General features: G+C 41.2%; 1 protein-coding gene across 1 annotated transcript in view; it reads left to right on the top strand.

Moving 5' to 3' along the window:
* Nucleotides 1-12,875, top strand: part of LOC144687836 (aldehyde dehydrogenase, mitochondrial-like) — a 49,534-nt gene that overhangs the window by 20,424 nt on the left and 16,235 nt on the right. The window contains exons 5-6 of the mRNA XM_078554362.1: nucleotides 9,188-9,299; nucleotides 11,373-11,501. Coding sequence (XP_078410488.1) covers nucleotides 9,188-9,299; nucleotides 11,373-11,501 — 241 coding nt within the window. The remainder of the gene's footprint in view (nucleotides 1-9,187; nucleotides 9,300-11,372; nucleotides 11,502-12,875) is intronic.

Genomic DNA, 12,875 nt, shown 5'->3' with positions numbered 1-12,875 from the left:
CTGATCCTTATGGCACACCACTCATTACATCTTGTCAATCAGAAAATGAGCCATTTTTGCCTACTCTGGCTAGCTAATGGGAAACAATCTTCTATCCATGCTAATATGTTACCCCCTACACCATGAGTTTTTATTTTCCACAATAACCTTTGATGAGGCACTTTATCAAATGCCTTCTGAAAATCTAAGTACAGCACGTCTACCGGTTCCCCTTTACCCACAGCACCCGTTACTAGTTCAAAGAACTCCAATAAATTGGTTAAATGTGATTTCTCTTTCACAAAGCCATGTTGACTCTGCCTAATTAACTTGAATTTATCTAAGTGCCCTGTTATAAAAGCTTTAATAATAGCTTCTAGCATATTCCCTAGGACAGATGTTAAGCTAACTGGTCTATAGTTTCCTGCTTTCTGTCTCCCCCCTTTTTGAATACATTAGCTATTTTCCAATCTAATGGAACCTTCCCCAAATCTAGTGAATTTTGAAAAATTAAAACCAACGCATCAACTATCTCACTAGCCACTTCTTTTAAGACCCTAGGATGAAATCCATCAGGACCAAGGGACTTGTCAACTCACAGTTCCAACAATTTGTTAAGTACCACTTTCCTGGTGATTGTAATTTTCTTGAGTTCCTCCCTCCCTTCCAATTCCTAATTTACAGCTATTTCTGGGATGTTACTTGTATCCTCTATAGTGAAGACCGATGCAAAATACCTATTCAATTCATCTGCCATCTCATTTTTCATTACTAATTCCACAGATTTGCCTTCTATAAGACTAATGCTCACTTTGTTTAACTTTTTTTTCTTTTTTAAATAGCTATAGAAACTCTTACTGTCTATCTTTGTATTTTTAGCTAGCTTTCTCTTGTACTCTAATTTTTTCCTCCCTTATTAATCCTTTAGCCATTCTTTGTTGTTTTTTATATTCTGTCCAATCTTCTGACCTGCCACACAACTTTACACAGTTATGTGCTTTTTCTTTAAGTTTGATGCTACCTTTAATGTTTTTAGTTGACCATGGATGGTGGATCCTCTCCTTGGAATTTTTCTTCCTTGTTGGAATGTATCTATTCTGTGTATTCTGAAATATCCCTTTAAAAGTCTGCCACTGGATCTATATTGACCTATCCTTTAACCTAACTTGCCAGCTCACTTTCGCTAGCTCTGCTTTCATGCCCTCATAATTGACCTTAAGTTTAAAATACTAGTGTTAAACCCAGTCTTCCCTCCCTCAAGCTGGATGTAAAATTCAATCATATTATGATCACTGCTCCCTCAGGGTGCCTTCACTGAGGTAATTAATTAATCCTATCTCATTGCACAATACCAGATCCAGTGTAGCCTGCTCCCTCATTGGCTCCAGAACATGCTGATCTAAGAAATTATCCCGAAAACATTCTATGAATTCGTCATCCATGCAACCTTTGTCCAGCTGATTTTTCTAGTCTATATCTAGATTAAATCCCCCATGATAATCGCCATACCTTTCTGACAGGCTCCCACTATTTCTTCTTTAATTACTGTTAGGGGGTCTATACTCCACTCCCACAAGTGACTTCTTGCCTTTATCATTCCTCATCTCTAACCAAACCGCTTCTATAATCTGGTTTCCTGCACTTGGGCCATCCCTCTCTATTGTGTTAATGTCGTCTTTAATTAACAGAGCCATACCTCTACCTTTTCCTAACTTCTATCCTTCCTAAAAGTCACATACCCTTCAATGTTCAGGTCCCAATCTATCCCATCCTTTAGCCATGTCTCTGTAATGCTATTAGATTGTACTTATTTATCTCTATTTGCTCTGTTAGTTCATCTGTTTTGTTTCAAATGCTACATGCATTCAGATACAGAGCCTTAAGTTTTGTCCTTATTACTTTTGTAACCTCTAGTCTTATCTATTGGCTTACTCTTAGACTTGTACCCTCTATCTCTTCCTGTCATGGTCTGTTTGTCATTTCCCAAATTAATACCTTCCTCTCTTGCCTTGTCTGTACTCTTTAATTTACCTCATCTTCCCACGTTTGATCCCTTGCCCCCCCATGATTTCATTTAAAACCCTTTCTACTTCCCCAGTTATGCAGTTCGCAAGAACACTCGTCCCAACATGGCTCAGGTGTAGACTGTCCCGATGGTACAGCCCACACTTTCCCCAGTAAGTTGTTAGTAGTCTCAACAAAGATTAAAGCGTTCCTTTTAAAGAGTCCAGTATTTAATGAGACAAAGTGACTCATCCACTGATTTGTAAAAAGCAATGTCCTGTTTACCCTAAACATTCTGCCTTGAATTCTTTTTAAATCAGTTTGAGTTACTTTTAAAAATAATGAGCAGAGTCTTCTCAAGTTAGAAGATTCTTGGGCATTGGGACCATATACGGGTCCCTACACTGATGGTGCCTGAGTCCTACCCACCTGCACTGCACAATCTTCCAGAGGCAGCCAATTAAGCTACCTCTGGGAGGCCCATCCAATTAGGGATGGTGAACAAGCTCTGCAGATGAGGGCTAATCGGAGTGCCTGATGCTATGGGCGACCAGCAGCCCCATTGGGAAAAGTGGGCGCTACCGATGTAGGTGAGAGATCGTAAGGGTGACTTAAGATGGATGTCTGACCCCACCTCCAGCAAGATAGCTGGGAGGTGGGAACTAGTTTGATACACAAGCAACTACCAAAACTTCCCACCTCGAAGCTGCCTCCATGTGGATTTCACTAACGTTGTCTAAAAAGGATTGTTCTAAGAAATTCTCTCATAATTGTATTTGTGGCCTTTTAAGAATTAACAGTTACCTAGGAAAAATATATAAAATGTTGCTGTATCGCAAATTAGTGTTTTTGTTTGAAGGTCATGGCTATTCTAGTATCAGAGTTTGACCCTGGAAAAGATAACTGTTTCAATTTTGAACTACAATATTTGTTTGACACAATGGAGGACTGAGTAGTGGTCCTGTTCCACATTGCTACATGTAGACTTACATTGATGTAGGTACTTTTTGGATTTGAATGCAGTCAGGAATTGCTCGGGTAGTAATGAAGCTGTTACAGTAGATAATGCTGTTGCGGTGTCTCTTATTGTTGTTTAAAATAAGAAAAACAAAAACTGTTATTTGGAGGGTATCTGGATACCACACTTCAGATAGGATGTCAAGCTCTTAGAGAAGTTGCAGAAGAAATTTACTGCAGTGGCACTAGGGATGAGGGACTTCAGTTATGTCGTGAGATGACAACCTTAGAAGCAGAAGAAGATAAGAGGAGATTTGATAGACTTGTTCAAAATCATGGAGTTTTAATGGAGTAACTAAGAAGAAACTTTCCAGTGGCAGAAGGGTCAGTAGTCAGGGGGACAGATTTAAGGTGATTGAGAAAAATCCAGAGGCGAAATGAGGGAACATTTATTTTACTCGGCAAATTATTGTGATCTGCTGTGCACTGCCTAAAATATTGGTGGAAGCAGATTCAAAAGGGAATTGGATAAACAGGTGCATGGAAGAAATTTGCATGGCTATGGTTGCCCACTCCAGATGGACTGCAGCAGTTCAAGGCATCAGCTCACCACTACCACTTCTCAAGGCAGCTAGGGATAGGCAAACAGACACATGCCTTGCCAGCAATGCTCACATCCCATGAAAGAATTTTTTATAAAAAGAGCAGCGGCGTGGCATCAATTGGGTAGCTCTATCAAAGAGCTGGCATAGGCACATTCTGTATACCAGATCACCCATTGCTGCCCAAATGTTCATTTATCTGCAGTTTTTTTTTTAAATACTGTAGAAGCCAACTTTAGAAAATACTGTACCAAAAAAAAGAAAAACCGCCTAAATGAATATTAAAAAAGGAATGTGTCTGTGGTGTATTTCCTGCAGTTGGAACTGCACACTGCATGCATCATTTTCACTGTTTGCACATGTGTGTTTCTTCTTGTTGTGATTTAATGCCTGATCACAGTGCAGTATCTGGGCAAACTTTATGCCTATACAGTGCAGTACTGTATTTAAAAATGAGTGAGTCAGAACCAAGCAGTAAGTACCTTAGAAAAGTGATGACACTTGCCCAAAAAGTGACAATTTAGATAGACTGAAAAACGGTGCAAGTGCTACTATGCTGTCCAGGGAATACAGTGTCAATACTGTAAGTGCGACAAATTTTACATTGTTCTTGTTTTATTGCTTTGTTAGACAATTTCTTCAGTAAATTTCTCATTTATGAAAAACATAATTTTTATTGCCTTCGATTCTTTATACATGTCAAATTTTAGGATGGCTAGAACCTATCTAATTGAGTCCCATTGTAAACTATGTTCATCGTTCGTGATTTCACCTTTTATGAGATTTTGTGGTAATGTAACCCCCGCAAACCACAGAACTGTACTGTACTCAAGTATATAACAAGCTCTCAATCTCTGGGTTCAGTTTATCGATTATGGATGGAAATCTTCTCTGGTCTTCCAAACCTTATTGCTTCGTCAATTGTATAGATCCCTGGAAGTACTAATTTTGAAAGAAAGGATTCAGTGTGGGAATTTTCTTTCTTATAAAGAAGTTGTAACGTGTTATCCGTTTTGAACTATGCAAAGGCCTTTGACTTGGTCCACCATGTAGAGCAATGGAAAACACTAATTGGATTTGGAGTACCACATCAATCTGGCTCATTCAGAGACTTTGCAACAAGCAAAAGGTGTAGTGTATGTACTTGGCGACACAACAGAACTATTCAGTTTTCGCAAAGGAATTAAACAATGTCTGCTTTAACCACTACTTCTGGAAGAAAAGATCATGACAGAAGTCAGCTCTGTTCTGTGGGAACATCTTGGGGCCAGTATTGTTGGATACAGCATCTGAAACATCAGATATGCTGATGACACTACCCTAATGGCCTAGGACAAGCAAGAACAATCTATAATGGCTGAAGAGCTGAGAAAGTAAAGTCTGAAATTTGGATTGAGCATCAACAGCAAAAGGCAGCTGATGACAATTCATGGTGAGAACAGTGTGACAATTCTGTCTGCAATCATTGCAAATGTAGATAATTTCAATTTCTGAGATCAAAAGTGACAACAAATGGGGATAGCGGCACTGAAATGAAGACGAGACTAGCAATTGCCTTCTCTGCAACTAAATGAGTATGGAAGATGTCCAACATCAGCCTGCACTTGAAAAAGCAATTTGTAAAATCCCTAGGATGGAGCATTGTGCTGTGTGCATGCAACCGTTAGGTGACAAGGGCTATCCGCTAACTTTGCAACCCATGCGCATGTCTGCAATATGCATACAATGAGAGCCATGTGGCACATAAAACATGATGGGGCAGACCATTGGCATGCTGAAACAAAGCTGCTGCTGCATGGACCACTCGGGAGGAGCTGTGCCGTACTCACAGAGCAGGTGTCAAGATTTGTGATCCACTGTATCCTTGCTATCAGTTTTACACTGAGCACCTGAGGAGCAGGAGGCTGAGTGCCTCTTTCTGCCTGGATTGTCCATGTAGCACTCATCTGAGTGTGGTATCAATAGCCGCATCTCTAATTTCCCAACCGCCAACAGGCCCACACCTTACTTTCCCTCTGTCCTTGGCCAAGAAGATTCTGTGATGGTCACATTGCAAAAATAGGGTCTTAAAAGAAGTAACTGCAGAAATAGTGGGTGGTTGTAATCTTCCAAAATATGCTAGATTCTGGAAAGATCCCACCAGATTTTAAAACTGTAAATGTAACACCTCTATTCAAGAAAGGAGAGAGATGGAAAGCAGGAAACTATAGCCAGTTAGCGTAACATCTGTCATTGGGGGAAAATGCTAGAAACCATTATTAAAGAAGTTGTAGCAGGTTACTGGTATCCAGAAAATCATAATACAATTAGGCAGAGTCAGCATGGTTTTGTGAAAGGAAAATTGTGTTTGTGCAATTGATGTTCAAACATTGCTGATCTTCAGCACCATTTGTGACTCCTCTAATGCTGAAGCAGTCCATGTCTAAAAGCAGCAAGACCTGGACAATATCCAGGCTTGGGCTGATAAGTGGCAAGTAACATTGCCTGGCACTTGTGTGCCATCAATCACCATCTCCAACAAGAGAGAATCTAACCATCATCCCTTGCCATTCAATGGCATTACCATCGTTGAATCCCCCACTATCAACATCCTGGGGGTTACCATTGACCAGAAACTGAACTGGACCAGCCATATAAATACTGTGGCTACAAGAGCAGGTCAGAGGCTAGGAAACCTGTGGTGAGTAACTCACCACCTGACTCCTCAAAGTCATTCTGCTATCTACAAGGCACAAGTCAGGAGTGTGATGGAATACTTTCCACTTGCCTGGATGAGTGCAGCTCCAACAACACTCGAAGCTTGACTCCATCCAGGAAAAAGCAGCCCGCTTGATTGGCTCCCCATCCACAAATATTCACTCCCCCCACCATCAATGCATAGTGGCAACAATGTGTACCATCTGCAAGATGCATTGCAGGAACTCACCAAGGCTCCTTAGACAGCACCTTCCAAACCAACAACTGCTACCATCTAGAAGGACAAGGGCAGCAATGCATGGGAACACCACCTGGAAATTCCACTCTAAGCCCCACATCATCTTGACTTGGAACTATATTGCTGTTCCTTCACTGCTGGGTCAAAATCCTGGAACTCCCTCCCTTTTAGCACTGTGGATATACTTGCACCACATAGACTGCAGCAGTTCAAGGTAGCTCACCACCACTTCCTCGAAGGCAATTAGGGATGAGCAATAAATGCTGGCCTAGCCAGTGATGCCCATATGCCATGAATGAATGAATAAAAAATACATTTTATTATAACTTGAGGATGTAACAAGCAGGGTAGCTAAAGGAGAACCAGTAGATGTAGCATATTTGGATTTCCAAAAGGCATGCAATAAGATGCCACAAAAGGTCACTGCACAAGACAAGAGCTCATAGTGTTGAGGGTGATATATTAGCATGAAGAGAGGAGGAGGATTGGCTAACTAACAGGAAACAGTCAGAATAAAAGGGTCATTTTCAACTTGGCAAACTGTAACTAGCAGAGTGCCATGCGAACCAGTGCTGGGGCCTCAACTATTTACAATCTATATTAATGACTTGTATTTGCTGATGGTACGGATACAAAGGTAATTAGGAAAGCAAGTTGAGAGGAGGATACAAAGGCTCTACAAAGTGATATAAATAGATTAAGTGAGTGGGCAAAAATGTGATGGATGGAATATAATGTAGGAAAATGTGAGATTGTCCACTTTGGCAGGAAGAATAGAAAAGCAGAATACTATTTAAGTGGAGAGAGACTGCAGAATGATGCAGTACAGAGGGATTTGGGTGTCCCTTTACATGAATCACAAAGTTAGCATTCAGGTACAGCAGGTAATTAGGAAGTCAAATGGAATGTTGGCCTTTATTGCAAGGCGATAGAGTAAATAAGGGAAATCTTGAATCAACTGTACAACATGTTGGTAAAACCACACCTAGAGTACTGTATACAGTTTTGGTCTCTTTACTTAAGAAGGGATATACTTGCATTGGAAGCAGTTCAGAGAAAGTTCACTAGGCTGGATTCCTGGGATGAACAGGTTAATGGGCTGTCTCATGAGGAAAGGTTGAGCAGGTTGGGCCTATACTCATTGGGGTTTAGAAGGAGAGGTGATCTTATTGAAACATATAAGATTCTGAGGGGGATTGACAGGATAGATGCTGAGAGGATGTTTTCCATCGTGGGAAAATCTAGAACTAGGGACCATCATTTAAAAATAAGGGGTCTCCCATTTAAGACGGAGATGAGGAATTCATCTCTGATGGTCATTAGCCTTGCCTTTCGAATTCTCTTCCCCAGAGAGCAGTGGAGGGTGGGATATGAATATATTCAAGACTGAATTGGACAGATTTTTGATCTTCAAGGGAATCTAGGGTTATTTGTGGTGTGGGAAGGGAGGGGGTCGGAGGGGGGAGGCAGAAAAGTGGAGGTAAGGCCACAATCAGAATGATCTAATTGAATGGCTGGAGACCCTGCCCCTGCTGCTAGCTCTTATTTTCTTATGAGGCGAGGGCTGCAACATTCATGCTCCATGGAAACACCGCCACTCCCCAGACCTGACTTCAGCAATCCTAGTAATCTGTTGGAGTATAGCATGCTGGACAGCTGCGATACCCTGCAAGTTCCGTTACACATTTTAACCCGCTGCCCCACTTTTATGCCACCTTTTCCTCAGAGGGGAGTGTGCCATTGAGTTGCAGTATGTTTAGTTGATGTGGCTGTCATGGTGTGCATGAACTTTTGATGAGTGTGAAGCTTGTAGCAATGCTCAATGTGAGGGTGAGGTGAATGTTGGTTAAGGCCTGATTGGTGGAGATTGTTAGTAGGTGAGTGGTGATTTGAGCAGTGCCTGAGGCTACTGGTGCAATTGGTAGGATGTGGCATTTGAAGATGCATTCACTGATCTTGACAACTTGTGTGAGGTTATTGGACTTCTTACAGCACTGTATCCAGTGGTCTTCGAGGCTTGATTCCTGGCATTGACATCCACAGCTGTCTGCTCCCACTGCCTTTTGACCATGTGTCTGGAGGGCTTCCGTTCCATCCTCTGCCCATAGATACAGGACACTTCTCTTCCTTTCCACTTGCTCTACCAAGACCTCAGTGCAGGGTCCAAAAACCTTGCAGCCTGCACTCCCTTTGTGCCATTCTTCACTCTTTCCCAGGTCAAATTCTCTTCAGCCACAAGTCCAAGCACCTGCTGCAGCCAGGAAGTATCTCCCCTTTTATAAGGTGCAGTCTAGCTTTATAGTGTTCAGTCTAGCTTTAAGTCGCACAGACTAGCTTTAAGTGGTACTAGCTAGGCCCTTTTTCTCTTTATTTTCTTAGAGGACACCATAACACAACAGGGGAAAATTTGTTCATTTAAGTAGTGCTACGCGGAATTATCAATTTCCTGGGGGTAGATAGTGTCGGAGGGTGGTACTGCAAGGCCCATGTGGTGTTCCTCATTGATACCATTGAAAGAACCCATGCAGGTATCATCCCACAGTGTTTACCATTGAAGGAACCCATGCAGGTATCACCCTGCAGTGTTGTTCACCCGGTGGCGGATTGACACAGTCTGCGATGTGCCATGCAACGTGAACAAATTTTTTCCACTACTTGTTTAATGGCATGACTTGAAAATATCCCTTAAACCTTGCTGAATTTCTCATAGGTACTATGCCGGCTGGGCTGATAAATATCATGGTAAGACTATTCCCGTAGATGGAAACTACTTCTGCTATACACGTCATGAGCCAGTTGGTGTGTGTGGGCAAATCATCCCGGTGAGTGATCAGTGAAGAAATTTTACTGGGCAGGTTGAGGGACTGATGAAAAATAAAGATTGCTTTCCATTTTGACTTAAATTATTAGGTTCTTAAAATTATTTGGTTGGAGTACCCCTTTTTGACCAGATTAGTTTTCACAAACCCTCCGCCCATCTACAATATAGATGCAATATATATATACAATAACCTTCTAGTGCATTTACATTTCTGAATGTAAACTTCATTAAGTGTCGTGCTAAAGGGATTTGCATGAAATTTTTCTGGGACTTTCTGATATAGTGAATATTAATGTGATTAGTGATGTGAAAATTTTTATCTTCCCTTCAGCTGAAAGGCATCCTCACAGGTTCAGCCACATGGCTGTTGAATACTTCACTGCATGACACCTCCCTGCACTACCTGGAGTGGATTAAGGCTCAGTGGCTGCTGTTGAATATACTGACACTGTTCCAGTTGTGATCCTCCACCACTTGCCTATTCACTGCAGAGCTACTAGCCCCTGAGTGTTTCAGGATTTTTCCACTCCCTTCTGCTGTTTATTGACCTGTTGGCACTAAAATATCGCCGACATGTTTCCTGTTATGCGGCATTTCTACTATTTAGATACTGTCAGTAATTGCAACAGCCAACTGAGGGAGTCTGGCCCATGCTATTGCAGTAACTGGTCCCTTTTATGTTGTTTCATGGACCTGCTGAACAGTCTCTACAGACCACAGTTTTGAGAATCACTATAAGAGAATAGTTTGCTAACAATATGCCAAAGCCATCTTACTGTTGTGTAACTTTAAACTTTTTAAGAACATAAGACATAGGAGCAGAAATTAGGCCATTCAGCCCATCGAGTCTGCTCTGCCATTCAATCATGGCTGATAAGTTTCTCAACCCCATTCTCCCGCCTTCTCCCCGTAACCTTTGATCCCCTTACCAATCAAGAACCTATCTATCTCGGTCTTAAATACACTCAATAACCTGGCCTCCACAGCTTTCTGTGGCAATGAATTCTATAGATTCACCACTCTCTGGCTAAAGAAGTTTCTCCTCATCTCTGTTCAAAAGGTCTTCCCTTTACTCTGAGGCTGTGCCCTCGGGTCCTAGTCTCTCCTACTAATGAAAACATCTTCCCCACGTCCACTCTATCCAGGCCTTTCAGTATTCTGTAAGTTTCAATCAGTAAGTTTAAACCACTAGCCACTGTCATTTTAATTGTTTAAACGGAAATGTAAATTGGCAGCATACGTGATGTAATTGATTAGAAGATATGGTTTTTACTCGCCCAGATTTCAAAATGATGGGTGTCATATTTTTTTCATTCTTGGGACATTAAATCTTAAATTTCAAACAATTGTGAATATTTGGGAAGGAGGACTATAATATGCACAAGGGAAGACAATTATCAATGAGGGCCTTGATGTCATCCTTTCTCCAAAAAAAAGGAAATGCGTGTGCTAAGAGCCTTGTTGTATTGTCGATAGTTGCTCTGAGAAACTAATGCAGCATGTCCATGCAATTTAGCAAAGGTGTGGGAAAAACCTTAAGAGGTTAGGTGGAGGAGTAAAACAGCAGTTGCAGATCTACTGTCTGTTAGCCAATCTTTATTTAAGTTATTGTTTTCTAATAAATTCTAATTTTTTCCAGACAACTTAAAATATGTAATTCTTCAAAACTGCTTTTTGCTCTTTAAAGCTTCGAACTTTAAACTGGTTCATCTATCATTTAATATTAGAAGTCACTGCCATAAACACATCTGCACCTTATACTCAGATTTTAACCTAATAGCCAGAGTAATTACTTTGTCTGAAACTTGAGAAGCGTGTTAGCTTCTGATTAACCCCAAAGTTGCATGACTGCTAGTTTCTCTCCAATGAGGTGACAAATATGCCCTGAAACCATCAGTAATTTAGTTGCAAATGGCCACCAAAATAATGGTAATGTCTATTGAATCTGGAGCATGGAAAGTCTGTTTCACAATTAGAATCAAGTATCTAATCCCTGCATGTATTTGAATTATTATCAATGTAATAACTTTGTGTATTTTTATAAGTAACTTCCAATTTTCTATCTCTTTTTCAGTGGAATTTTCCACTGTTAATGCAGGCCTGGAAGCTTGGACCAGCACTAGCAACTGGAAATGTGGTGGTGATGAAGGTGGCAGAGCAGACCCCACTAACAGCACTCTATGTAGCAAATTTAATCAAGGAGGTTGGGCTAAGTTCTTTAGTGTATAAGTTAAAAAACTGTGATTAAATACTATTGTGCTAAAATTGCATTTGCCTGTCTTTTATAGGTTATTGGGTTTGTGTCTTCACAATCTGGTTCTTTCATATCGTTCAGGGGAGGAAATCTGTCATCCTTACTCAGATGGCCTACACCTGACTTTGGATCTGCTGCAGTGTGATTAACTCTTAACTGCCCTCTGAAATGACATAGCAAGCCACTCAGTTGCTTTAAACTGCTATAGAAAAAAACGCTATGGGTGGACCTACACCATATGAACTACAGTGGTTCAAAAAGGCGGCTCTCCACCACCTTGTCAAGGGCAATTAGGGATAGACAATAAATACTGGCCTTGCCTGCAACACTCATCTCTAGAATGAATTTTTTTTTTCATTGATTTGTTTGCTGACTATGGAAAAATGATGAGACCACATCTTGATTGTTGGTGAAGGATGGAGAATTGCAAGGCAGCTCACCAATGGTCACATTTCTTAGTGACCAGCATCAGAGTAACAACATCAGATGGTTGGTTTCATTTTGTATTATGGTACTCTCTGTACTGGAGGAGGTGCAGGGTGAAGAAAGAGGAAGGAAACTGCACTAGAAACAAATGCTGATTTATACAGTCCCTAAGTGTTTAACAGGTTGCTGCTGTTGGAGAAACCTGAAATGGCTCCTGCTGTTTCTTTGAATGTTGCTTTAGCATAGCACACAATGCTACCGCAGTGTGCTTGTGGGTTACCTGATGATTGAAATGTGATGTCACCTTTTGTATATATTTGTTCTCAATCCACTGGTCTGATTGATACATAAAATACTTTGAGCTGACTTTTGTCACCCATTCCACTGGATTTCTGCATTAAGAGTCAGGTGGAACTGTTTGGAAGAAAGTCAGGGCCCAGAGAGAGACATTCCTGAGCTGACTTGGGATTTCCTATGATCCTATAAAGGGCTAAGCCTCTGCCTGCTCTTTACAAGGCTAATGATGTGGAGGGGGCTAGTTCCCAATGCTGGATGTCCCTGCTTCAGTGGCCCATAAAGGATCCCACATAATACTAAAAGCAGGTACATTGAGTTAGATGGTGTGCCAGCCCCAGAGGGTATTTTTTGTCCATTCTTTGAATGTGGATATCATTTGACAAGATCCAACATTTGTTGCCCATCCTGAGTTGCCTTTGAAGGTGGTTTGCTGCCCCTTGAAACCCTGCAGTCTGTGTGCTGAAGTTACTCCCACTGTTGGATAGAATTCAGAATTTTGATCCAGCAATGATAAGAATGATGAAATAGGTCCAAGTCCAGTTGAAATGTGACTTGGAGAGAAAGTTTAGAGATGATGTTCTTGCTGCCATTGTCCTTCAG

Source organism: Cetorhinus maximus, chromosome 12 (assembly GCF_964194155.1).
Source record: "Cetorhinus maximus chromosome 12, sCetMax3.hap1.1, whole genome shotgun sequence".
In the NCBI taxonomy this organism is placed as follows: Eukaryota; Metazoa; Chordata; class Chondrichthyes; order Lamniformes; family Cetorhinidae; genus Cetorhinus; species Cetorhinus maximus.
This window is presented reverse-complemented; position numbering and strand designations above follow the sequence as displayed.